General features: G+C 42.1%; 1 protein-coding gene across 1 annotated transcript in view; it reads right to left on the reverse strand.

The window, feature by feature from the left end:
- The window catches only part of DNAH14 (dynein axonemal heavy chain 14), a 134568-nt gene that overhangs the window by 62388 nt on the left and 57817 nt on the right, over positions 1-14363 (reverse strand). Inside the window, exons 38-46 of the mRNA XM_088667057.1 lie at positions 13003-13220; positions 11725-11977; positions 11167-11281; positions 10492-10721; positions 9136-9252; positions 8162-8311; positions 6984-7116; positions 4420-4490; positions 1477-1655 (exon numbers count right to left, since the gene is read on the reverse strand). Coding sequence (XP_088523183.1) covers positions 1477-1655; positions 4420-4490; positions 6984-7116; positions 8162-8311; positions 9136-9252; positions 10492-10721; positions 11167-11281; positions 11725-11977; positions 13003-13220 — 1466 coding nt within the window. The remainder of the gene's footprint in view (positions 1-1476; positions 1656-4419; positions 4491-6983; positions 7117-8161; positions 8312-9135; positions 9253-10491; positions 10722-11166; positions 11282-11724; positions 11978-13002; positions 13221-14363) is intronic.

The raw sequence follows: 14363 nt of genomic DNA on the forward strand, positions 1-14363 counted from the left end.
AGATTCAGCATTTACTACAGATAGCAGCAATTGAGCCAATTTCTCCAGAGCACTCCTTCTACAGTATGCCATATTCTTTGTGATATCAAAAAAAAAGGATGGCTCTTAGAAGGCAGTGTTAGACACAAGGTAGTTGTAGAGAGCCAGTGTGGTGTAGTGGTTAAGAGCGGTAGACTCCTAATCTGGGGAACCGGGTTCGCGTCTCCGCTTCTCCACATGCAGCTGCTGGGTGACCTTGGGCTAGTCACACTTCTCTGAAGTCTCTCAGCCTCACTTACCTCACAGAGTTCTTGTTGGGGAGGAAGGGAAAGGAGAATGTTAGCCGCTTTGAGACTCCTTCGGATAGTGATAAAGCGGGATATCAAATCCAAACTCTTCTTCTTCTTGTTGTTCACCGATCGGCAGAGCCTCCTTGACTCCACCCTGAATTTGCAGTAAACCAGTGGCTCCCAATTAGGGCCCCTTCCCTTGTCTCCCCACCAATGATTTTTTTGGGTTATTTTTGCATGATAATATCACAAATTTTATGGTCTTTTTAGTATACCTGAAATTATCTGCTTATTAGGGGCTACCCCCCATATTGTTCAAAAAAATGCTTTGCAGAAGTAACTACCATAGTTATCTTTTTTCTTTTTCTTTTTCAAAAGTAGGGGGTCCGTGGCTTGGCTTTTGAAAAATATCGAGAGTCCTCAGTAATTAGGTAATTGGGAACCACCAGTAAACCACAAACCGATTCAAAGTCAAGAAAGAGGGAGGACAAAGAACACCTTTCTCCTTTACTGTGCCAGTTCTCTGCCCTTGTGCAATGCAAGTACTCAGCTTTGGTGCTGGGAGCTAGCCTGAAAACCAAGTCTTTAGTAAGAGGATGGTTTGGGGAATTTGATAAATTAAAAAGGTTTCCTTTTCTTTTTGAAACAACCACCCAGACAATCCCAAATATGTACGTGATAGAACAAGAAGAGGGGGAAACAACATGAGAAAGAAAAACAGAGGAAAATACACGTAACCTCAAAATAAAGGCTCTCACACTTCAAAGAGTGGTACAATATTCCTGTTCTATGCCTGTTAGGGAGAGCGGATGTACAGCTTTTTTTGTTGTGAATTTCTACTTGTCATTAGGCCCGAGTGATACTTGGTTTTCAACATCACGATATATCACCAGCTAAACATTGTGATATACCGATATTTCACAATGTCTGAAATAAGGATGGAACTATGTAGAGGCATTGGCTGGCTTTATGGTTTTTCTCGCATCATGATTTTTGCATAGCGTGTACGCGCGTGCGTGCGCGCACACACACGATTCACAATATATTGCCAGGTTAAAAATCATGAAACTGATATCACAATATGGACTTCAAACTGGTTTTGGACAATATATCGCCCAGCCCTACTTGTCATATAACATATAATATAATGAATTATTCTTAGTATATTTTAATACACTTCCCCAAAAGACCTTCACCCATTTCTTACCTGTTTAAATTGTGGAGCACCCAGGGTATCTTTACTTTTTAGTATTAATTTCTGAAGAATCAAAGCCTTTGTTTGGGCAGCACTGGTATGAGCACTCAACTGCAGCGTAGAAATAATAGCACCACTCGTACATGTTTCTTCCAGATCAGGCTCTTCTCTTGGCGAGCTCAGGGTTGACACTAATACAAAATTAACAGTTAGAACTCTACGGGATTAATAAACAGCACCTTTCTAACCTATCGCAATATGCTATTTTTATTCTATTTGCCAATGAAAAGCATTAACAGGTAAAATACATTACTTGTTAATTTTCTGACTATAAGGATATTTTCAACTTAATTCTTAATTGAGGGTTTTAACATTTTTATCTATAAAGCAACAAGACTGGATGACTTCAACAATAAAATAATTGACGAGGATCTAGCAACCATTAATCTGAATGTTTTACATTGGAGCTGAAAGTGAGCACAATATATACAGAATGTTTTAATACATATTTCTACACATCTTAGCTTTATTTTAAGAATAAGAGAAATCCTCAAACTACCTTGTTGAATGGCAAGCCCTTTTACCATAATATCTGCCCCTGCAAACCTTTCCCCAATTAATTCTTAAGCCAAACTATAAGTGCTACTTTTGTTCTTTAAAGACCTTTACAGCTAGGGATGTGGGAAGGATTTGTTCAGCTCATATTTTAATTTGAACCTGCCTAATCAGCACTTTCCAAATCAATATGTTCACTGAAACAGTTATCATCTGAAAGTTTTACTTCTCTGGACTTCTGAGAGAGGAAAATGGTGGACTGATCGTCTTCCGTCAGCAGCTTGCCAACACAGATGATTTATGTGGTGATTGATGATAGCCAAGCCATAAATCTTGGCTATTGAATTGAGTGAACTTGGATATGATAAGAGTGAACAGGGTATTTAACCTCTGATGCTCTGCAAAAGCTGTTGCCTACATTGGGAGACTAAGAAGCACCTGAGAACACTGGCAAAGGTGAGTGACTTAAAAGCAGAGAAACCAATATTGTGTCCAAAAGCCACGTAAGAGTTCTAATGGGCAAATGGGGTCTGCAAAGCTTTCTCTAACTATATTCAACTATACCTGAGACAGATATAATTCACAAATTTGAGAGGTTTCTCTGCCTGCCTGTGAAAATTTACATCTGATGAGTGAGCTACTTTCTGACTCCTGGATAGCCGATCATAAAAGGCTGAACTAAAAGTACACTCTAATTCTTTGAACCAAGAAAGTTTAAAATGGTCAAGGGCCATTTTCTGTATGCTTTATTTTTAATTCTCTGATTTCCTGATGGAAATGTTGCACTGGAACTGGAAGTAATTTTGGTAGTTCGTACTGACTTCGTGGGGAAGGAATGTGCTTTGATAAGAGATTATGCTGTGAAGATCTTAAAGTGGAGATGGGGATTGAATATATTAAGGTACAGATTGAATTGTTAATAAGACCAAGAACATTCAATATGGCAAAACACACTCCATTGACTGTTGGCACCTTACAGCAATTATTGGATGAGAAATTAAAAGGAATTAGAGCTAAGATTATTCTTAGGGTTCTGATCCAAATAATGCTGGGCTCTCAATGGGATGGGAGTGTCAGTTTTGCATTTTAACTCTTCTCCCATAGAGTTAAAGGGGTTAGAGGAAGAGTCCCTAAGATCTAACTCCAACTGTCTCCCCTGAGTGGCAGAATGGGTTGCTTCCTTTGACCCAGACTGCTTCTTTGGAGGTAAGTTAAATGCAGTTCAGAGGACAATGAAACAATAAGGGCTTACTTCAACTGCTCAATCAATGAGGCTGGAAAGGTTTGAGGTAATGGGGGGGGGGGTAGAGCACCTTGAGTGCTGGAGAAGGATCATGATACTCTTGTCCCTGTTCCTCAGTAAAACCTATAAATTCTGGCTCATAATCAGATAAAGCGCCAACCTATGCCTCACCAGCAGGTAACAGTATAATCTTAGCATTCGACTGAGTGGAAGGAAGCACTTTAAGGAGCTGAGGCCTGCTCTGTATTGCAAGTCTGGGAATAAGGTAAAATTATGGAAGAAATATGCTTTTTGCTTTCTTTCTTTCTTTCTTTCTTTTTTGAAGGACTGGGCATCCCCCTGACTTTAGAGGACACCAAGTGCTTTAGTTTTTGCTTTGCTTTTTTTGGAGGGGGGCCGCTTAAGCCACAAGTGTCCTCCACAGTGGCCATTAAGACAGCAAAGAGGCACGCACACAAACACACACACATGCAGATAGCCTTTGATTTTCACCAAATAAACACTCAACTCCATTTGCCACACCGTGGACCGGGAGGAGGATTAGAGAAATTCAGCTCCAAAGGTCTCCATTTGCCACTCTGTGGACTAGAAGAAAAGGCAGGCAAAAGCCTCACGCCAAACCACACAATCCATTTGCCACACCGTGGACCAGGAGTGGGGGAATACAGAAGCTACACACACTCTCCATGTCACAGCCGCCAACCAGGAGGATAAGGACGAGGGGCAGGAACTCCATCACCGCCAAAGGGCTTATCCATATCTCTATTTGCTCCACCCCTTGAAACAAATGGCAATTGGGTTTTCAGCAGATTGTCATTTGTTCCAATTTATTGCTAAAGTGTGATTTTTCTGGGGGGAAGTGGCAGCGAAAAGGCAAAACTGCTCAGACCCGTGCCTAGAAAGCACAGAGCAGGTAGAAGTGTGAACGAGCCTTAAATCTGTCCCTATTTTAGGAGTAGTATGGCAACCAATCACTTAAGGGAATGTCATCAATACAGCCTATTTTACTTCTGCGCCACAATCAATTTCATTGCCTTATTAAATTGTGCCATTTGCGCCAAACATTATTGAAGGTGCAGCATGATATCTTTAAAACCAACAAAAAATCTGAACCTGAATATTTTTCTTAATTTATATAACAATCAATGTTATCATACATATCTCTCTAGCTGAAGCATGTGTTCTCCCAGAAGAACGAGATATTCCAGATCTGATATTTTTCATCAAGCTAGGTAAAAACACACATAAATGAAAAATGCAAGGTGTAAATTCTAATCAGTACTGGCGCAGTATTACAAAACAAAACTTAACAGATTATTTCTAATGGGAAAGATATACCGTGTTTCCCCTTTTTTAAGACGTAGTCAGAAAGTAAGCCATGGCAGCATTTTTTAGCATTAGTGAAATATAAGACACCCCCCGAAAATAAGACATACCTCCATGTGAGACCGCCGAGCGCCCCAGCCAGCCAGAGCGGCCTGGAACCGGCTGCTGTTGCTGCAGCGAACGCATGGAGCGCCCTGCAGCGCCTGGCCTCTTCTTTTCTTTTCTTTTTTTGGGGGGCTGCCTGAGGCCTGCCCCCCCCCGCCACTGGCGGCTGCAGAGCGGAGCACTCCGAAGCAGCGAGCGCTCGGAGCGCCCTGCAGCGCCTGGCTTCTTCTTTTGCGGGGGGGGGGGAGCTGCCCGAGGCCTGCCACCCCGCCGCCGGAACCGGCGGCTGCAGAACGGAGCGCTCCGAAGCGCCGAGCGCTCGGAGCGCCCTGCAGCGCCTGGCCTCTTCTTTTGGGGGAGGGAGCTGCCCGAGGCCTGCCCCCCGCCGCCGGAACCAGCGGCTGCAGAGCAGAGCGCTCCAAAGCGCCGAGCGCTCTGAGCGCCCTGCAGCGCCTGGCCTCTTCTTTTGGGGGGAGAGCTGCCCGGGGCCTGCCCCCCGCTGCCGGAACCGGCGGCTGCAGAGCGGAGCGCTCCGAAGCGCCGAGCACTCGGAGCGCCCTGCAGCGCCTGGCCTCTTCTTTTGGGGGGAGAGCTGCCCGAGGCCTGCCCCCCGCCGCCGGAACCGGCGGCTGCAGAGCGGAGCGCTCCGAAGCGCCAAGCGCTCGGAGCGCCCTGCAGCGCCTGGCCTCTTCTTTTGGGGGAGGGAGCTGCCCGAGGCCTGCCGCCCCACCGCCAGAACCGGCGGCTGCAGAGCGGAGCGCTCCGAAGCGCCGAGCACTCTGAGCGCCCGGCAGTGCCTGGCCTCTTCTCTTTTTGTTTGGCTGCCCGAGGCCGGCGGCTGCAGAGCGGAGCGCTCTGAAGCGCCGAGCGCTCGGAGCGCCCTGCAGCGCCTGGCCTCTTCTTTTGGGGGGAGAGCTGCCCGAGGCCTGCCCCCCGCCGCCGGAACTGGCGGCTGCAGAGCGGAGCGCCTGGCCTCTTCTCTTTTTGTTTGGCTGCCCAAGGCCGGCGGCTGCAGAGCGGAGCGCTCCGAAGCGCCGAGCACCCGGAGCGCCCTGCAGCGCCTGGCCTCTTCTTTTGGGGGGTGAGCTGCCCGAGGCGGAGCGCCGAGCCAGCAGCCTGCCGCCTTGGTGCCTGGAACCGGCTGCTGCTGCAGCGCCACATAGAGCGCCCAGCAGTGCCGCGCAGAGCGCCCAGCAGCACCCTGAGCCAGTGGCCTGGCCCCTCCGAGGAGGCCTTAAGGTACAAGACATCCCCTGAAAATAAGACACCGTGTGTAAAAAAAGTTATAAGATGGTGTCTTAAAAAAGGGGAAACACGGGTACCACACAAATTGAGGAGATGGAACTTTGCCTTCCTGTTTTCCTCCCTGTTTTCCTCCCTTTGCTCTCAAATCTGCTCCAGAGCAGATTTTTATGGTGGTGGGGAGAGGCACAGGAGCTGCAGAGGGGAGGAAAGGTAAGTGAAATCCTAAAGTGAGGTAGTAATAAAAGAAAGTGTCTTCATGCTGTGGGGTATGTAATTCTCTCACCACAGATGGCACAACTGCATAAGTCTGGCTGGCCCCACAACCTTACAATTAGAAAGGGAGGGGAAGTTTCCAGAGTAAATGGGATAACCAGAACACAGTTCATTCCCCTACTACACAAAAAATCCCACTCCACTTTTTTAATCTTGCCCCATCTGATCCTAGAGGCACTAAAAGTATGCACCCTTTCCTTCTCCCCAGATTAAAAATGTATGCTATCAGAGCACAGGAGAGAGACAACCCCAGCATTAAACTCACTCACTCCTTTACTGAGGCTCTCTGTAGCACCTTTAAAATCCTGATTTATTGCTCTGTGTATTTGAGAAATAAGTGGTTATGGATAAAATAAAAGTTTGAGCAAGTTTCTCACATGAAAGGTCATGTGTGGAGCAGGTGTTTATGTGCCTACCACCAATCTATCCCTCTAGAATAAAATCTAAAGAAAAAGAAAATAGCTGTGCCCGCATGCTGAAAGCTGGTGGCCCACTCCACCTCTTTCATTCTTCCTCCTTCTTCCCTGGCCCTGATAATATGCTAAGTTGCTGCTGCTACTACCAGTAACAAAGCCAGCCAGCCTGCTCTTGGGGCTCCAGCAGCTTAATAGAACTTTAAAATATACATAAAGTCTATGCAGCACATTGCGTTCAGAATATCAGTATTTTAGAGGGAAAGTAAGGATACTGACAGTTCAAAAGAGCCTTGTCCTGGCCAAACGAGGACACCTGATCACTCTATGAGATAGCCATTTTAAACTTCAGGTGTTACCTGGTTTTTGTTGTTTCTCTGTAATAAAAGACATCTCCTAAAATAGTTCCCATTCTTATCCTTAATCCACCTTGTCTCTGAAGTTTTTGAAGCATGCTCTCAATCATTGTTGTCTTTCCACTACTAGGGTCTCCTAAATATAATAAATAGGTTGTTTTATTTATTTGTCCATAGCTTTTTCCATGGACGTGCTCAAGGCAACAGAAACAAAAAGATAAAAATCACTATTAAACATTTAAATAATCAGCAACAAATCACAGAAACAGAAGAGGATACCGATCAGTCACAATAATTAGCATTCGGGAACTGCCTGCAAAAAAACAAAAAGGTGATGCTACTGGGAAAATCCTATTGCCACCTGAGGAATGACTCAGTGTAGTATAATAGTTAACAACATCAAGACTGTAAGCAGGGAGACCCAGGTTGAAAACTCTACTCAGCCACAAAAGTCACTTAAAATTGAGTGCGGGGGGGAAGAATCCTACACTGCCCTAAGCTTTTGGAGGAAGGCAGGGTGGAATACACCAAGAGCCTCAGTACGTGAAGGGTATGGAGAAGCAGACTCACTCAAAGAGATATGGAAATCCATGCCAGTTTAAGGTTTAAAATTAAAAGACTTGATTAGCCCAGAAATTAACTGCAGAAAAGGTTTTGGAGTAGCACAACCAGTTCAGCAGCACTGGGTGCTGCGCCGCAGGGGGTGCCACAACAATGCTGGAGAACAATATGTGAGAGGCGGGGGGGGGGGTGATGACACAAAATTTAAGTGTTGCACAAGACACCATTGAAATTTGAGAGCCCAAAATCTGCCACCGGTAATTGGTAACTGAAACTGCAGTAATCTAACACCCATTATGAACATGTGAGGACCTGTGAATTTTTTAAAAAAATGTTTCAGAAAATATGTTAAATATTAATATTCTATAAGTATGTTAGCATTTCATGATTATCTGAAAATATATAACAATTCAAACCAGGTCAGGACTTCATGGCCTCCATGACAAGTGTGGGGCTGTCTCAAATTGTCATTGGTCTACTTTAACACATTTGGGAAATGTGTTATGCCTCATTTCCAAAAGAAAACATGAACCCTGGGAGCACTAGAATCGTCCACTGCTTAGAGATTGGGGTGGCATTCAACAATACCTCTTCTGTTTTACAGTACTTGAGAATCTTACCTATTATTAATACTGGATGTTTATTAAGTAAAAGAAGGCTCATTAGGAAATGGTGCCGAATTGTATCAATGTTGGGAATAAATGTAGAAAGCTCACATTTCTTTTCTTCATCTTTTTCTGCTTTATCAGGATTTGACCTACCTGCAGTTTCTAATTTTAAAATAAAACAAAAACATTTATTTCAATTATTTGAAATACTGTCTTGTTAACTTAAATTTAAGAAATATTAATATGATTGTCTAATTCAGCAGTGATCAAAAGGTAGATCCAGGCTGCAGAGCACACAGCACATCCACTTGGGGCCGTCTGTTCATATATGTAGTGTTACGCTTGGGCAAAAGTATATGGAACATTTTGTAACAAGACCATATGTGCCAACTCAATGGAACCCTGGTTCCTTCCACCCCCCCAAAATATTTAGGCCCCCTCCGCAATATTTTCTGCAAGTTGGCATCTCCCTCCCTCAGGCAACTACCTCAGCAGCGGGCAGAAACTTCTTGTGCACAGGTGGAGGGTGGCGAGAGGTGAGCAGGGAGGCCTGCACCCAGTTGTGCATGTCGGAATAAGGTGTGCTCTACAAACTTGTGGGGAGAGGGAGAGGTAAGGGTGGGCAGACGGGTCCCCCCAATATTTTGTTCAAGTTGGCACCTATGAATAGGACCACTAAGAACTTTATAGCAGGTGTAAACTCTTGATTCATGGAGATCATTTTACCATTAGAAAAATGTATTGAGGTAACCTAATTATTCAATAAATATTCTATGGATAATATACTCAGGTGTTTATTTGATTTAAACATCTATATCCTGCTTCCCTGTATGTACAATGTGTCTTACAATGAAAAAATACTTCAAAATGTTAGTGTATTTCTGAGTCTTAAATTTCACTAAACAAAACGATTCTTTCGGGAACATTATACTAAAATACAACAACAACAACAACAACAACAACAACAACAACAACAACATTCTTACCCTTCTGAATAAGAAACTGTGTGGTAGGAACTAAATTTGCCCATGGTTCAAATTCTCCTGTTCGTAAATCCACAAAATAATCAAAAACAGTTTTGTTGTCAGTTGGAAACTGAATATCTGGAAGCCAGGAAAGAGAGCAATATGTTACAAACAAACAAATTAAAGTGTTGTATCTGCTATGAAACATATAGCTGATATAGTTGTGTCATATAATTGCCACAAAATGAAATGTTAGTTGGGTAAACATTTCTATGAGCTTTAACTGGTAAGATGCATTCAGGTTTCAAACAGAGTTATTCAGTCATGTTTAAACTAGTTAATATGCAGAGCACAAAGTTTGCATGTAGATGTTCCCAGGAGCAGTTCCCAACATCTCCAGCTAATTTATTTCTTTATGAAATTTATTGATTATTGTTCTTTCTTTTTTTTACTAAATTTTTAACATTTCTACCTCACCCTTCCTCCCAGAGAAGCCCTGGGTGCCTGCCAAAGGTTCTCCAGTAGACAGGCAAGGGAAGAAGCTGTTTACACTCAGTGTTGACAATATTGAGCTAAATGGAACAATAGTGTGACTTGGGACAAAGCTGTTTCAAGTGTTCAACCACATGACATTCATGCTAGAAGTATTCCAGCACTGTCCAGGTAGAGATGTTAACTGCATTACTGATAGCCCACCTCCACATATCAGACAGTGTTCTCTGCTATGATGGCAAAGACACCTTTAGCACAGTGTATAGATGATCCATTTATACTGAATCAAGGAGCAGTAATGCACAGTAACTGTAAAGATGCATTAGCAGGTGATGATGATAGTTGTTCAAGTGTGAATCTTAGGCTGTAATCCTAACCATGTACTTAAATGTAAGCGGGGTTATAATTGCAGCTTCACCACAGTGGTCTTGGGCCATTTCCAATTCCTCTATTCCATTAGTCTTTAAAGCTGAATTGAATAAATTTAGAATGTATTCTATCTGATTAAAGGTAAAAGGTAAAGGGACCCCTGACCATTAGGTCCAGTCATGACCGACTCTGGGTTTGCGGCGCTCATCTTGCGTTATTGGCCGAGGGAGCCGGCGTACAGCTTCTAGGTCATGTGGCCAGCATGACAAAGCCTCTTCTGGCAAACCAGAGCAGCACACGGAAATGCTGTTTACCTTCCCGCTGTAGTGGTACCTATTTATCTACTTGCACTTTGACGTGCTTTCGAACTGCTAGGTTGACAGGAGCTGGGACCGAGCAACGGGAGCTTACCCCGTCACGGGAATTCGAATTGCCGACCTTTACTAATATACAATTAGTATATTGTAAAAACAGAATTCTATCTGATTAGTATATTGTAAAAACAGAAAAGCTTACTAGCTGGTGGTTGTCTTTCAAATATCTCACGAACAAGGTAATTGAAGTCTTGGGTTACAGTCACAAGATCATCGTGGCTGGTGTATATACCAATTAGAGTCTCACCCTCATGTTCTTCTTCTCGTTTTAAAATTCCTCCAACAGCCCAGGTAAATGCAAAAATATAAAGCTTCCCCAACATTATCACCATATTATTAGGTTGCTTCTCCCAAAACCATATTTGGTCTGGCCTGAAAGTAATGGGGAAAATAATAATAATAATAATAATAATAACAACAACAACAACAACAACAACCACAATATTTGATTTAGTAACTAGCAATGCTCTGTGCTCCTTTGAGGAAGTCCAGGATACAAAAGTAGTATAGTTAAAACAACAATAGACAAAAACAAATTAACTTTATAAACAACATCAACTTTATAAACATTGTCTAAACAACAATGGTTTTAGCAGTCACCAAAAAGAATACAGTGAAGGCGCCTGCTTGATAGCAATAGGCAAGGCATTCCAAAGTGTAGGTCCTGCCACACTAAACAGTTATGATGCATCATGCATAAAAATATATTCAGTAGTTAGATCCAGAGTTTCCTATTTGTATTTTGAGGAAATAGTTTTAAAAACAAGGATTTCATTGCATTTTGATAATCTAGCAAGTGCACACAAGGCTCACTCACCTTTTCTTCAACACAGATGGGACTATTCCACTGCTTACTGCTTCATCTGATATCCTACGAGCTGCTTTCATCATTGTTGGTGACAAAGTAATTGAGCTTTGCATTCTTCTTTCGGCTTTAATATAACAAATCACATTTTGCATTTGGCCCATTCAGAAAGCAGTCCAATATAAAACTATAGCTTCAAAAAAATAATAATTTCCTATACAATTGATTTTCCACTTTAATTACAAGAGTATTTTCTACTTGGAGCCTAAACCAGTTCACCCTAAAACATTGCTGAGCTACAATTATTTGCCAAGTACTAATTGTTTTCTGTGGTGTGCAACTTACACTTGTCTCTAAAATTATTTGACCCATCAATGCCTCAATATTCTGTGTTGGAGGAATGAGGTTTCTCCAAATGCCTTTGATATTAAGGGCAAAGAGATATCAGTGGTCCCACAGACCACCTGCTGAAAAGCAAGAATTACAGAAAGACTCACAGAACACTTTCTATTATACTTCTTACATATTTATCAAATTACTAAAAATTAGACTTGTAATGCATTCACTTACGTTGTTGTAATGTATCCTTTTGCACTATTATTTGAAGAAATGAATCAAGAATTCTGCAGATATTCATTACAATCCCCATCTGATGTATAGGGAATGGTTGCATTTTCTTATGTTCATTCAGAAAATCCATCCCTTTTTTTACACTTGAGTGAAATAAACTTGATAAGTACTCAATATCATTTTGTGCCAATAGTTCAGAAAAGCCTTCTAACCATGTACTGACATATGGTTCCCATCCCAGATCAACTGGATCCTACAATAAAACAAACGAACAGATTTTCAGAATTGCTTCTACATTGCTTCTACATACCAAAATTTACATTCTTTATATGCTTGTGACATATGAAACATGCACATATGTTTTCCTACTGATCAGCTATCTGTGCTATGTGGTGGAAAAAATGTGCTATACAGTATATATTTTCTACATGGGAACAGATGTCCATGTAGAAAGTTGTAATGTTTGAAACGGCTTCCATTAAGGATGATATCTTTTGTTGGAATTGGCAATGGATGGTAGTTTTTAAAATGCTTACTCTTTAAGTTCTCCAACTTGTACAAGAAGAAAACACTAACATTTTTGTGCCTTTTATTTTTCTTCTTTCTCTTTATATCACTTTATTTCTTTATAATTCAAAAGTTTTCAATAAAATATTGAAAAAACAGGCAAAAAGAGAGAAAAGAACAAGAAAATACTAAATGAACAAAATATAAAATGTTTAATACAGAACATACATTGCTCCAGCTATTCAGGGCTGCATCCAACAAAGTAGTTCCATTAGCCCAATAATTTTTGTCTGCACAATTAAACTTCCTCTCCCTGGGTGCCCCCCATAGGCTTAAAAGAAGTATATTATACCCAATGGGGATTCCAAGTGGGGAATCTATGATCTTGAGAGAGATCAAGGCAATTATTTAACCAGGGCATTAAAGGAAAGAACAGGTCTATTGTGCTCAGGGAAATATTGAGATGAAGAATGAAATCATTATGTTTACATGTTGTATGTTGTAATAATAGGGGAATTCAACTACCCACCCATAGATTGGCTACATATGTGTTACAGTCATGAGGTAAAATTTCTTAATACACTAAATGATGATAGCCTAGAATAATTGGTGTATTTCCAGTCTGCAAATGGTGCCGTGAGTAGCGACTACCCCTCCTGTCTCTGCTAATTGCCTTCAGGACAAATTTACTCATTTCACTTTCCATCTTTGCTGAGAATGTTAAAAGAAAGTATGAAATATATGAGTAAGAATGTTATTTAAGAAACCTACCACGTAAACCATAGCACATCTACTAACAGTAGCAGGGCTGGCCTGAGAGAGGCTGTCCACTTCAAATATCATTCTGATTCCTGGTGATAAGTAGATTCTTTCACTATTAGGAAGGCATAACACTCTGGAGTCATCTAGCACAGAATTTAAATTTTCTATCCAAACTGGGTCTACTGGCCCATCCAAGATAATCCATTGCCAGTCAGTAATACTGTCACCTACAAAAGAATAATGAACAAGAACTTAGAATTTGCTAGTAACATATATAAACAACAAGAATTAAAAAATAAAGATTTTTTTTTTGGAAATATCACATTATTTTAGGAAAATATATCTTAAACCTCCTGTCAATTTTTCTTTGTGCTGAATATCAAACTGGAGGAAAAAAAACTTATATACCAGTTTTTATTATTTTATCATACACTGTATTACTTTATCTTTATTTCACCCAAGTGCTTATTAACCTGATTGCCTTGCCTTGGAGGACATTTTGTATATTGGATGATGTCCTTCCTCTGGATGTGACAGGCAGCGTCTTGAAGCATTGCCTCCATCTCCAGAGAAGGGTCATTCTACCCAGGGTAGGTGGTGTAGTGGTTAAGAGCGGTGGACTCGTGGTGTCCGCGCTCCTCCACATGCAGCTGCTGGGTGACCTTGGGCTAGTAACACTTCTTTGAAGTGTCTCAGCCCCACTCACCTCACAGAGTGTTTGTTGTGTGTGGGGGGGAGGAAGGGACAGGAGAATGTTAGCTGCTTTGAGACTCCTTCGGGCAGTGATAAAGCGGGATATCAAATCCAAACTACTCCTCCTCCTCCTCTTCTTCTTCCCCCCTCCAGATCTCCCCTGCCTCAGTCGGGATAGGTCGGGATAGGTGTTGCTGGTTTTTATTTGTTAGTTTCCTAGTACATCTCTTTCTCTTAAAATGGGGCATGCCCCCCAGGTGTCAACGTTTTCTGTGTGCCCTGTCCTTTTCTTCAGGATGAGGACGTGTGGGGGAATTCAAGGAAAGCAATTGTTCCCGTGCTTTCCCCCTTTTTTATTTTGGTCCCTGGAGGGGGTGGAGATAAGAGAAGGATGGGTGGCCATTGTACAGCGGTTGGCCATTTTTTCTTAGATCTCCCACATTCTCTGGAGGCAGCAACGTCACACAAACCAGATCAAGTGAGACTGTTGCTTCTATTATACCAGACTCTCAAAGTGTCCTATTTTACAGGGACAGTCCCGGATTTACAGAAGCTGTCCCAGTTTCTGCTTTGATCCTAGAATGTCTTGCTTTTCCTTAGGACGTGCCTATTTTCATTGCAGAAATGTTGGAGTGTATGTTATACTCTGTGAGGTGTGTGTGTGAATGTCATTTGCT

The sequence above is a fragment of the Zootoca vivipara genome, chromosome 3 (genome assembly GCF_965207765.1).
Source record: "Zootoca vivipara chromosome 3, rZooViv2.hap1.1, whole genome shotgun sequence".
In the NCBI taxonomy this organism is placed as follows: domain Eukaryota; kingdom Metazoa; phylum Chordata; class Lepidosauria; order Squamata; family Lacertidae; genus Zootoca; species Zootoca vivipara.